This window comes from Pseudorca crassidens, chromosome 15, assembly GCF_039906515.1.
Source record: "Pseudorca crassidens isolate mPseCra1 chromosome 15, mPseCra1.hap1, whole genome shotgun sequence".
Taxonomy (NCBI): domain Eukaryota; kingdom Metazoa; phylum Chordata; class Mammalia; order Artiodactyla; family Delphinidae; genus Pseudorca; species Pseudorca crassidens.
In genome coordinates, this window is record NC_090310.1 from 9,855,094 (window position 1) to 9,867,282 (window position 12,189).

At 55.8% G+C, this 12,189-nt stretch overlaps 1 protein-coding gene across 7 annotated transcripts in view; it reads left to right on the top strand.

Moving 5' to 3' along the window:
* Window positions 1–12,189, top strand: part of GTF2IRD1 (GTF2I repeat domain containing 1) — a 112,029-nt gene that overhangs the window by 51,415 nt on the left and 48,425 nt on the right. For all 7 annotated transcript variants that reach the window (XM_067705940.1, XM_067705934.1, XM_067705938.1 and 4 more), the window contains 5 exons: window positions 5,194–5,219; window positions 6,150–6,258; window positions 7,166–7,203; window positions 7,644–7,724; window positions 8,305–8,394. In XM_067705940.1, coding sequence (XP_067562041.1) covers window positions 5,194–5,219; window positions 6,150–6,258; window positions 7,166–7,203; window positions 7,644–7,724; window positions 8,305–8,394 — 344 coding nt within the window. The remainder of the gene's footprint in view (window positions 1–5,193; window positions 5,220–6,149; window positions 6,259–7,165; window positions 7,204–7,643; window positions 7,725–8,304; window positions 8,395–12,189) is intronic.

A 12,189-nucleotide genomic window follows, 5' to 3' on the forward strand; every position in this document is an offset into this window, starting at 1 on the left:
TCTCCCTGGTGCAGGTGCGGGTGGGCGGGAGAAGGCAGAGCACTATGGACTCTGGAACTGCAGCCCCTTCCCCCCGGCCTGCTGCCACCCACCCCCCAGGCTTGTCTCCCAACTCCCACAGGGGGCTTTGTCCTCACAGCTGGCCGGACTCACCAGCGAGCGGGCATCCCCAGGCAATGCCAGGCTTCCTGGGATTGCTTCCTCCTAAATAGTTAGAGAGGGAGGGGGCCAGAGGCCATGCCGTCCAGCCCCCTGCCTCCAGCAGCACTGCCTGCGTCGGGCCCTTCCCAGGCATCCATTCTGGGAGCCCGCGGAGGGCGTGGCTCCCAGCGTGTGCACGCGCCCACGTGCCTGCTTGATTGTTTGTTGCCCTAGACTGTAAGCAGGGACGGTGTGGCTCGTGGCTGAATCCCCAGCGCCCACAGCAGTCCCTGGCATGCAGGAGATGCCAGTCCATATCTGTGGAATAAAAGGATGGATGGATGAAAGTGCTTGTCCAAATTTGGACTCAGGCCATCTAACTTGTTAGAGCTTAGGAAATAAACAGGGTAATAGGAGAGAGAAAAATGGTGGGTGGGTGAGGAGGAGACCTGTTTAGGGTGGCCCGGGGGCCTCTGAGACAAGGTCCCATTGGTTAAGCCAGAGCTGGGAGGTTGAGAAGGGCCGCCTGCACCCAGCTGGGCAGTGTCTGGGCAGAAGAATTGACCTCAGTGAGCAGCCCAGACGGCTGGGGTGCAAGAGGGTGGGGATTGACCCTGAGAGCGTGGAGTTGTTCTGAGCCTTGGGAAGGACCTCTGCAGGGTTGCTGGATGCCAGAGCTGGGGTCTGCCCGGCCCCCTGGCTTCTGGGGGAGAATGGACTCTAGAGAGCAGAAGCAGGAGACTGGCGAGGAGGCTGCTGCAGCCGTGGGCCAGGCCAGCGTGGTGGGCACAGGGAGAGAGCGGCTGGGTTGGGGATGGAATCTGAGCGGTGACGGGGTGTGCTGGTGAGTGGACCGTGCAGGTGGGGAGGGGAGTGGGGAGGAAGGGTCACCCCCATGTTTCTGAGTGAGTTCACCTTGGAGGAGATCAGGAGATGGAATTTTCAGAAGCCCAGCTGAGAGGTCAGAAGCTAGGGAGGGAGGTCTGGGAGTTAGAGATGAAAATCTGAGAGTTGGCAGCGTGGGCCAGGAAGGGATCACGGGCAGGAGAGAAATAGAGAAGAGAAGAGAGGGGCAATTCCCCGGCGGTCCAGTGGTTAGGACTCCACTCTTGCCTGCTGAGGGCCCGGGTTCAATTCCTGGTCAGGGAACTAAGATCCCACAAGCCATGCAGCGTGGCCAAAAACAAAAAAAGAAAGAAAAAAGAGAAAAGGTGGAGAGGACTCAGATGGACTCTGGGATCCCCACGTTAGAGGCTGGGGCCGCCAGCAGAGGAGGCTGAGAGTGGCCAGGGAGCTGGGCGGGCGTCTCACTGCCACCGAGGGAGGTGACTCTGAGAGTCAGCTCTGACTGTGGGGCACGCCTGCTCAGAACCCTTCCCCGCTCCCCCACTCTCCGTGAGCCCCGGTGTAGTGGCTCCCAGGGTACCACACTCCAGTCCGTCAGCAGCCACCATGCCCGCCTTAGTGCCGCTCCGCCTTCCCTCCTGTTTCTCTGAACTCCTGCCTCCTCACGTGCCTCCAGCCATCACTGAAGCCCTTTCCTTTGCCTGGAGCTGCTCCCCGCCCTCCTTCCCACCTGTCCTGTCTTTCAAGGCTCACTATTCTGTCTAGAAGCCCTCCCCTGTCCTCAGTCGGAAAGAATTTCCCCCTTCCGCAGCAGATGGCTTCTTCCCCCCATCCGCGTCCCCACCAGCCCCCCATCACCCTGATCACTGGCGGCAGTGGGACCACATCTGAGCCACCTCTGTTCCCTCTCAACCTCTACCAGGGGTCCCACTTGATAAATCATTCTGGAGGTGGATTTGAAATCATTCGAGGGAATTCCCTGGCGGTCCAGTGGTTAGGACTCTGCACTTCCATTGCTGAGGGCCTGGGTTCGATCCCTGGCTGGGGAACTAACATCCTGCAAACCGAGTGGCGTGGCGGGGCCAAAAACAAAATCATTCGGCCTTCTTTCAGGTAGTGCCTCCTGTTGTCTAGCTTAAGTCTCTCTTGCTGCTGCCTAAGTCCTTTTCCTTCAGTTGACTCCTGGTAGCAAGGGAGGAGGCTAGGAGAGCAGAAAGCAGCAAGGGCATCCCAGTGACCCCTTACATTCCTGGCCGTGGTGTTTGAGTCCTCACTGTGGCTGACCTTCATCTCCCTCTATCCAAACTGTAGGTCGTTTAACCCTTCACTAGTATTTGCCAGGCGCCTCCTGCAGGCCCAGCCCTTCACTGAGCTCTACTGAGGACTTCACGAAACAGCAGGCACAGTCCCCATCTGCCCCCAGGGGCTACCGCGAGTCATGGGGGGTGGTCACTCCTGCGATGAGTCCTGGGAGCATCAAACAGCATGTTTCCAGGTGTAGACTCGATGGCATCTGAGCAGCAAGCCTGTGGGGCTTCCTGGAGGAGGAGGCTTGGCATCAGGCCGACTGGGCTTGAAGCCACACAGCACGTGAAAACCTTGGCTAGCACTTCTCTTCTGAGCCTCAGTTTCCTGATTTGTAAAAATAGGGACAATGATGCCCTATTCCTCAGGTTTTTCTCAACATAGTATGAGGAGGTAGACATAACATACCTGGCATGAAATAGATGCTCAATAAACGCGAGTCTTCTCCCTTGACCTCATCTCCTTCACATATAGAGAAGTAGTTAATCAGTGCTGACAACCCGGGTTCGAATCCTGGGCCTACCATTTTCCAGCTGTGTGTCCTTGGGCAAGTTACTTAACTGCTCTGCCTTACTTTCCTCGTCTATAAAATGGGGCTAATGAGGCAGATTCCCTGGCGGTCCAGGGGTTAGGTCTCTGCGCTGCCACTGCAGGGGGCATGGGTTCAATCCCTGGTGGGGTAATTAAGATCCCACATGCTGCACCGTGTGGCTAGAGAATAAAATAAAATAAAATGCGGCTAATGATTGTTCAGGCCCCACAGTGCTGATGGGAGACGACATGGACGTGAGTGACGTGCTCAGAACAGAGGCTGCTCCTTTCTGAGCCCCAGTGCATTTTCACTGTTGCACATCCCACCCTCGTCAGGGAGACATTCGAGATCACATCTGCGATCGTCCTAGCAGAAGGGAGTCAGAGAACAGAGAGCTTAGGAAGCAGCCAGGAGGGGGAGTTGCCACCCCAGCCCAGGTGTCTGCAGTGCGGGGGAGGTCAGGGTGCTCTCCTGACAAAAGGGAGAAGCCCCTCGACAAAGCCTGTGGGTCTTGTTATTAGTGGAAGGGGGCTTCCTGCCCCTGGGTCCCCAGTCATGCCCAGCCCTGACCCCTAAATCCCCAGTTTCTACCAGGACACAAGCCCAGAGCGAGAGGCTCTGAGTTCACGTGTGTCGGTTCTACCTAAGGGAGGACTTCAGAGGGAAAAGTGTCTGGAGGGGGTCCTAGAACTCTGCAGTGTGCAACAGCGACCCTTGTTCAGTGCTCATCAGGTGGGCCTTCCAGGCCGGGCAGCCCATGAGAGCGTCTGTCACAGCATCGGAGCCACGTCAGATCAGACTTTCTCCCTGTCATCTGTCTCCCCGCTCCCCGCCCACCAACTCCTCTAGGAACTGCAGGCCAAGGTGTCACACCCCCTCCCTTGTGCTCCCTGATAAGTAAATATAACCATAAATAATAAAACCTGCTGTTAATGCTGGGAGCCTCCCCGTCACTGGGTGGAGCTGAGGAAGCGTGCCTCAGAGTGGAAGCCAGTTCTCTCCAGAATTATGCCCTGTGGCCGCTTCTCGGCCTTGGGGGACCCAGACGAGCATGAACCTCCAGGAACAGTGGGGGAAGCTTGCACCTCTCAGAATAAGAACAAGATGCCGTGCCTGGGGTCTCACCGCCCTGGTAACCCACACGCTCTACCTTCTGTCACTGACCTTTTCGCCTCTGTTTGAATTTCCCTCTGGGCCCGGCTTGGGCACTGTCGGTCCCCTTGTATTTGGACTCAGACAAGCGGGACTTCGTTTGTCCCATGTCGCCTCTGGGGGTGCCAGTTTAGGGGCCAAAGCCCTGTCCTCTTGTCCAGCCACTCCATGGCACGCAGGCTGTGCTGCAGACCCCCCAGACCAGCTGCCTGAGGCTCCCCAGCCTGCTGGGAGCCACCTGGTGGGGTCTGGGAGCAGAGCAGAAAGAACAGCAGCCCTGCAGGTAGGCAGCCAGGTGATCCCAGCTCCCTCGCTGACCTTTACTCCATCCTCGTTTTCCAGGAATAAGAACTCCAGGTGTCTTATCAGGATGACTCAGGAGTCCCCAAATGGCCCCTGGGCCCCTAGCCATCCCCCCTCCAAGCCATCCCCCCTCCAAGCCATCCCCCCTCCAAGCCATCCTCTGCGTGGTGATGGAGTGATCTGAGGGTGCCATGCCCCCTGGGGGCTCCCCGTTGCCCACGGTGTAGAGATCACATGCCTGGGCACAGCACAGAAGGCTGGTCACCTCCCACAGGACGCCTCCAGCCGGCCAGATGGAGCTGCCAGCCCTCCCTGTGCCTTTACCTGGACAACCTCTCAGCCCTCCCACCTGGGCTCTCCATCCCCAACTCCGTGAAGTCTTTCCTGACCCCCTCCCTGCTTGGGTCCCCTTGGCTTCTGAGACAAACCAGAGGGGTCCCACATGTCACGCTGTGAGGCTGTGATCTGGAACGCTCCTGGCTTGTGCCACCGACAGAGAGCTTCCTGGGAGCAGGGCCTACCCCTTGCCTGTCGCTGAGACACAGGTGGTGGTGGGTAAAGGCTGCGGAGCTCTGGTGGGAAAGGGGTGTGAGTTATCCTCCAGCTGTGGCCGGGGAGAGCTCAGGGCCGGAAGAAGCCCCCCCCCCCCAACCTGGGCTGTTGAGATGAATAGGTTGGACCCTCCGGGACCCCCACAGGGGCTGGCCAGTGCCTTCCCTGGCTGTGGAGAAATGGTTCGGGATGTCTGGTTGTTTGGCGGTATCTGGCTGTCCCGGACCGTGCCCTCTTCTGCCCCCATGTGAGGCCAGCCCGGTGCCCAGGTCTGCAGCCATGCATGTGGGACTTGAGTGACCGTCACTGAGGGGACCTGGAGGCCGGCTCCCCTCTCATGCCCATCTCTCCTCTCTCCCCAGGATGTTCGATGAGCGAATTTTCACAGGTATGTGTGGGTACCGTCTAGTCTGTTCCGAAGCCACCAAGCTGATGCCCCCAAGAGTGCTTGAGCTGCCACCACACCGGACCCAAGGGAGCCTGGGTGTGGCTTCTGTATCCGGGGGCCCCAGCTCCCAGGCGCAGACAGACTGTCAGGACATCCCCTCCAGACATGGGAAGCCCTGGATGGGGAATCATAAAGCTAACATTTGCTGAATACTAACATGTGATGGCTACTCTCCTAAGCTGTTAGCATATTTAATTTTAATTTAATTTAGTTTTCAACAGTCCTATAAAGTGGGTTCTGGTTTTTTCCCTGAAGTCTAGCTAGTGAGCACTGGGGTCTAGATGCAAACCGAAGTGCCCAGGCCATGACCAGTGGGTGGCCTGCCTCTCAGGAGGAAGAGGCGGACTCTGCCAGGTGCAGCAAAGGGAGCACGGATCTTGGGGTGCAACACATCTGAGTCCCAATACCAGCCCTACCTCCCCCCAGCTTTGGGACCTTGGGCACGGTCATGTTGGCCTCAGTTTCCACATCTGTGAAAAGATAAGAGCACCATCCTCTGGGTTCCTGGGATAACTAAATGAGAGAATGGTCCCATGGTACAGCCTTGGGAGAGACTCGGTCCCTTTCCCAAGGGCTCCCTCAGCCCCAATAGCATAGCCCCTGTCCTGAGGTCAGGACAGCCGTTTCTGGCTTCTTCCTCCTGCCAAATCCTCTGAGATCCCCGGTATCCTTATTCCTCATCCCAGGGGAGGCATCTCTCCCTGGACCCCTTCCTGGCTTGGCTGGACATGGAGGCCACAAGAAGGAGGGACAGAGGCCAGACCACACCTGAGGGGTGCCCCCAGAGGCCCCTGCTGGGTGCCCCGCAGGCAGAGGAGGCTGGAGAACCTTCGCCTTGACCACCCTGCCCCTCCCCGGCTCTCCCCCCAGGGAACAAGTTTACCAAAGACCCCACAAAGCTGGAGCCAGCCAGTCCGCCCGAGGACATCTCTGCGGAGGTCTCCCGTGCTGCCGTCCTGGACCTGGCTGGGACTGCTCGGTAAGGCCACGCCCCGGCTCTGCGCCAGCTCTGCAGGGAGGAGCGAGGCCTAGGGCTGGCTGGAGGATGCTGGGCCCAGCGTCTCACTCCACCTGGACACCCCGCACAGGGTTATCCCACACAGGCACCTGTACGCCTCACGCCACTGTGGGCCAGGGAGAATCTAAAGGGACCCAGAAGGAGAACAGAGATTTCGCCAATTTTCTTCCACCTGGAGGATTCTTGTCACCCCCTTGGGATCTGGCCATACGTTATCTAGTCTCAAAAGCCTTCCCTGGCACCCAGACTAGGTCAGGAATCTGCCCTGCATGTCCACGAGGCCTCGCACTCAGCTCATGGCCTGGTCGCCATTCACCCGTGCCCCCCACCCAGGGCCTGGGCTCCTGGGGGCCAGGGACGGGCCATCTATCCCGGAATCCCCACGTCCAGCCCAGGCCTCCCCGACAGTTCTATGAATGAACCGAATCCTCCGTCCCAGGGTCCTGCCCAGCTTCACTCCCCAAGCCCCTCCCCAGACTCCTGAACCCTCTCCAGGCGGGTGGTCCCTACAGCTCTCAGTGCCCCCAACAAGCACTGATCAAACCCCCACTGCACGAAGTGGTGGGGCTCCTAGACTGGCCAGTCCCAGGCCTCAGGAGCTCCCAGCTGGTGGGCAAGGTGGACGCCCAGCACGTCACCCGAGGGTACAGATCAGGAGCTCGGCTGGGGCAGCCAGGAGACTGCTGTCCGGGAGACGGGGCACTGGGGGTATTGCTGGCGTAGCGGGGGAGCAGCGTGGGTCCCGCTGGGATGGGAGCAGATGTGGTCAGGGGTGCATTTTGAATTGGCAGCCGCCGTGGGCCCCTGACTGCCTGGAGGGGGAAAGCTGGGGCTGATGCCATGTCATTTCTCGGCTTCCTTCCCACAGGTCGGACAAAAGCAGTCTCTCTGAAGACTGTGGGCCAGGTGAGGAGCTGGACCCCACTGCACGTGTCTGGGGTGGGAGGGCGTCCACCAGCCCCACTCAGCAGCTCTGGGGAGGAGGCCGGCTCAGACCACGAGCCTGGGTATTCATGAATGTCCTCCGTCCACCCCTGTCCCCTGACCCTCCCCCAGGCCTTAGAGCATGCTGGGAGCTCGCTGGGGGCCGGGAGGGGCAGGTGGGATGTGGGTGGCTTTGTGGGAGACCTGGATTCGGGTATCACCTCTGCCTCCACATCCTTGGCGATGCAGGTCTCAGTTGCCAGGTCTATACGTTGTATCTACCTATAGCTCAGACACCAGGGCTGACATGACTTTTCTTGGCACTACTAACAAGTCACAGACGGGAGAATGTTCAAGAATGACTGCCCTGCCCGGCCGAGCTCACGGCCACACTTGACCAGATCCCTCGTTTCCCCCCACAGGAACCTCTGGGGAGCTGGGTGGGCTGAGACCCATCAAAATTGAGCCAGAGGATCTAGATATCATTCAGGTCACTGTCCCAGGTAAGGGCTGATCCCGCCACCCCCGCCTGAAGGTACAGGGGTCGAGCACCACCGTGTCCCCTCCCGGGCTGTCCTGCTCTGTCTCTGGAGAACCTGCCCCGGCCAGGAAGGGGTCGCCAGGCCGCTGTCTCTCTGGTCTGATCGTGAAAGGCTGCAGCGTTGCGTGTGCTTTCTGTAGGCACATCTGCCCTCTGGGCTGGGGGTCCGGTCTCAGCTCCGAACTTCCTAAAGGTCCCCCCAGGCTTCACTTCTCTGGCCTGGCTTGCCTGGGATTTGAGAGGCTGCGGGGGAGAAGAAAAGGTCATTGGAGTAAGAGGATCTGAGTCTGACTCCAGCCCTGGGTCCCTCTGAGCGTTAGTTTCCGCATCTGTGAAGAGGGGCATGTACTTGTCCTCTGGAGGCTCAGTGTGGGGTAACCACAGGCTCCAGGCCCCTTGGGTCCCTGCTGTCCTCTGGCACGGCTACCCTCCTTCCTTAAGGGTCCTGCTCTGTGGGCACGCTGAGCTGGGAGGTCCCTGAGGGACCGTGACGGGGTGGGACAGACAGAAGATGCTGTTGTGATTTGGAGTTTTGCCTCCAGACCCTTCCCCAACCTCTGAGGAAATGACAGACTCGATGCCTGGACATGTGCCCTCGGAAGATTCCGGTTACGGGATGGAGATGCTGACTGGTAAGAAATGGGCTGGGGACCCACCTCCCTGGGATGTAACAGGGAGAGGGGTGGGCCAGGAAGCCTCTAGACTTTTCTTGGTATTGACTGTCCCCCTTGGAAGAAACTCAGTATATGCCTGGCTCCCCCATCCCGGCCAGGTTCCTTTCTGAAAACTTGAAATAGGCCTTGAGTTAATATTAAGTCTGGTTACTCTGTCTTTCCCAGGAGCTCCCATTTGGATAAGTTTGTTTATTTAGTCAGTAACTATTTATTGAGCACCTACTATGTACAAGGTCCCGTGCAAGGTGCTGGGGACAGAGCAGTGAACCCGACAGACCAAAGTCCCCGCCCTTGTGGGCTGACATCCCAGTGCAGGGAGACAGGTAATAAGCAAATCAGTAAGAAAAATAGGGGAATTCCCTGGCGGTCCAGTGGGTAGGATTCCAGGCTTTCACTGCCAGGAGCCCGGGTTTGATCCCTGGTCAGAGAACTAAGATCCTGCAAGCTGTGCAGTGCGGCCCCCAAAAAAAGGAAAAAAGAAAAATAGAAAGTCAGATGGTGGTAAGTGCTATAGGGAGACACAAAGCCAGGAGGGGAAGTATCAGGGGCAGGAGGGGTGGTTATTACAGGATTTGAGTGGTCAGAGAGGACTTCACTGAGAAAATGACATTGGAGCAAAGACCTGAAGGAGGTGCGGGCAGGAGCCGTGTGGATATCAGGACAGAACTTTCCAGGCAGAGGGAGCAGCATGGGCAAAGGCCCTGAGGTGGGCTATGCCCAGCATGTCTCAGCAACAGCAAGGAGGCCGGGTGGCTGGAACGGAGTGAGGTGGGGAAAGGGAGGTGGTGGGTGAGTTATGCAGGGTTGTGTACATCAAAAGAAGGACTGGAGACTTAACTCTGAAGAGACAGGAACCAGTGCGGGGGTTGGCGCTAATGGAGTACATTTTAACTGTGTTTACTCTGACCGTGGAGCTGAGAACAGACTGCAGAAGGTCTGGGGACAAGGACAGAAACAGACTCTGACGATAATTTAGACAAGAGGAATGGTTGGGCAGGTGGATAGCAGCAGGGAGAGGGTAGGGTTCTGTGTGTTTTGTTTATGAAAGTTTATTTTGGAAATGTTCAAAACCACCCGAAGTTGAAAAGAATAGCTTAATGAATCTCACATGCCCAACTCTCAGCTGCAACCATTCTCAACAGATGTTATTATTGATAATAAGAAGTAAGAATTATTACACGTAGTTAATGTTTTCAAAAAGTGAATCATTATAGGACTTCCCTGGCGGTCCAGTTGTTAAGACTCCGCGCTTCCACTGCAGGGGGCGCAGGTTTGATCCCTGGTTGGGGAACTAAGATCCCGCGTGCCGCGTGGCACAGCCAAAAAATAAAAAAAAAAATTTTTTTTAAGTGAATCATTATAAAGACAAATAGTATGTAAATTATAGAAGGTTTGCGGATATGGCAGAAAACGATATTAGTACTTAGATGATTTGAGTTTGGAAGGCTGTGTAACAAGGGATGCAGGGCCAGGGCAGGAAACTTTAGGAAGATGGCTGGAATTCGTTTCCCTTGCCTGTGATGTCTGGTGTGGGCTTGATGAGGAGGGGAGAGGGGTGGGTATTGCTTAAGGATACTGTGCAAAAGCGTAGTAGGTGTATTTAAATGCACAGTGTGAAGAAACCTCATAATGTTCAATGTGAAAAGCAAGTGCAGAAGGATATAGACAATATGGCATTTCTGTAAGTTTGGAGACGTAACAATAGTATTGCTAATGTTTTATTTTTAGAAATCCTGTGCAACTATGACAAAATGCTAATGTGTATTCATTCCGGCTGATAGGTCCATGAGTGTTTGTGGTAATATTCTGTATGCTTTACTGCACTTTTTAACGTTTCCCCTACCAAAAATAAACAAGTGACTGGAAAAATAAATAAGGTTTCCTACAGGCCCAGATGGGTGGTGCCGCGTTAATTGGTGACAGAATAAAGGCAGAATCTCTCTGCTCCCCGTCTGCTTCCGTCTTCTCTGTCAGGGAGAAGGGTCTGGAAACAGGAAAGAGTGAGGAGGACCTGGGAGTCCAGTTCGATAAGGAGATATAAAGGGTCCTCAGAGCTGCTGTGGATCAGTGTGCTCTATGGATAATACCTAAGACGTGCCTAGGACGTGAGAAGTCCCAGCGGACACAGATGAGCTGACAACAGAGATAGACTTGGAGATGAGGTTTTGCCCCAATTGCAAACAGGTGGACCGTGCGTTAGTCCCAGGCACAGTTCTGGAACAGATTTCTACGTGGGCGACTGGGAGCCATCAGAGGGGACCCAGTGTGGGGTCATCCACGGGACTGAGTTGGCTCATACGACATCGAGATCTCCAGAGGACCCTCCAGCTGCGGAAGCTCCTCATTTTTATAAACAAAAGGGTTTTGACTCTAAATGCAGTTTTAAGTATTGTTTTCAATTTAAATAAAAGTTATTTGAATTTCAAGCAAAAAAAGGGAGGGCCGCAGGGGGACCCCAGCCTCCACACGGGGAAGGTTTCCCCTGTTGTCCTGGAGGGCTTGGTCCTTCCTCAAACATTTGTCAGTTAGTTGGATAAAGGACCTTAGGCAGCAAGATTATGCAATTTGCAGATCCTTGGGGAGGAATGGTCAGTCCATCCAAGAATGGTGTTCCCCGTGGCCTTGACAGACCAGAACGCTGGGCTGAAACGCACAAGAAAGATTCACAGCCCCAGGACGTGTGTCATGGGTTGTGTTCGTGGGGCCCAGTGTCTGAGATGGAGTTTAATGTGTGGGGTGTTTATTAGGGGCTGCCGTTGGGATCAACACCTATGTAAGGGAGGGGACAGAAGCACAAGGGGGACAAGGGGGAAGGCAAGCCATGATCTGGCTGCAGCAACACGTCCACCAACCCCACGGGGAGCTCGGAGCCAGAAAGGCCCCTTAGAGTTGCTCCCAGTTGCACTGGATACCCTGGCCTTTATACCTTCACCTCAATCAGTCACGAAATGCGGGCCACCCTGGAAGGGCAGTCCTTGAAGGGGCAGCTGCCCACTGACCGCACTCCCCGCTGCTAGGCCAACAAGCTCTTCCTTGAAGGGGATCTGAGTAGTCAGTACATCCCAGTGCCTGCCACAGAAGAAGAGACAGACAGTAAACAAACGCATGCAGCCACAGACAAACAGGGGCTTGAACAAAGGGGCATCTCTTGCACCTTTTAACTGAACAGAACTTTGGCTGAGCGCATGGGGAAATGGGCACAGACCTGGCGCTGGTAAGAACGCAAATGGGCAAATAGCTTTTTAGGGAAATGTGTCAGCCTTAAGAGCCGTAAAAACGAGCACCACCACCCCTCCCCCCTACGTCCAGCAGGAACCCGGTCCGAGGAAATTGTCTGAAATGTGAAGTGTTTTCTGCACGGAGATGTTCGTGCCAGCGTTAATGATGACCATGAAAGATTGCAACAAGCTCGTCCAGCTGTCAGGGAACTGTTAACGGTATCCTCCCGATGGACTATTAGCCACTAAAAAGAGGCAACGAGGGAGACTGTAGAAGACACAAAGCTGATGGTGTTTACAACTGTGTTGAACACATGATCACTGTTTTGGCGGGGGGGGGGATATACCAAAAAAGTAGCTATGTTAGGTTAAGTGATCTATCTTTGTCACTCCCTGAATCAGTTGCGATGTGCTTTTAATACCTTGGTGATGAAGAAAGAATATTGTCAGGCACGGGCTGGGCATGAGTGGAATTGGAAGCAATCCGGTAACTGTGTGGGGAGTGTAGTGGACCAAAGGCTCAGGATGAGCTGAC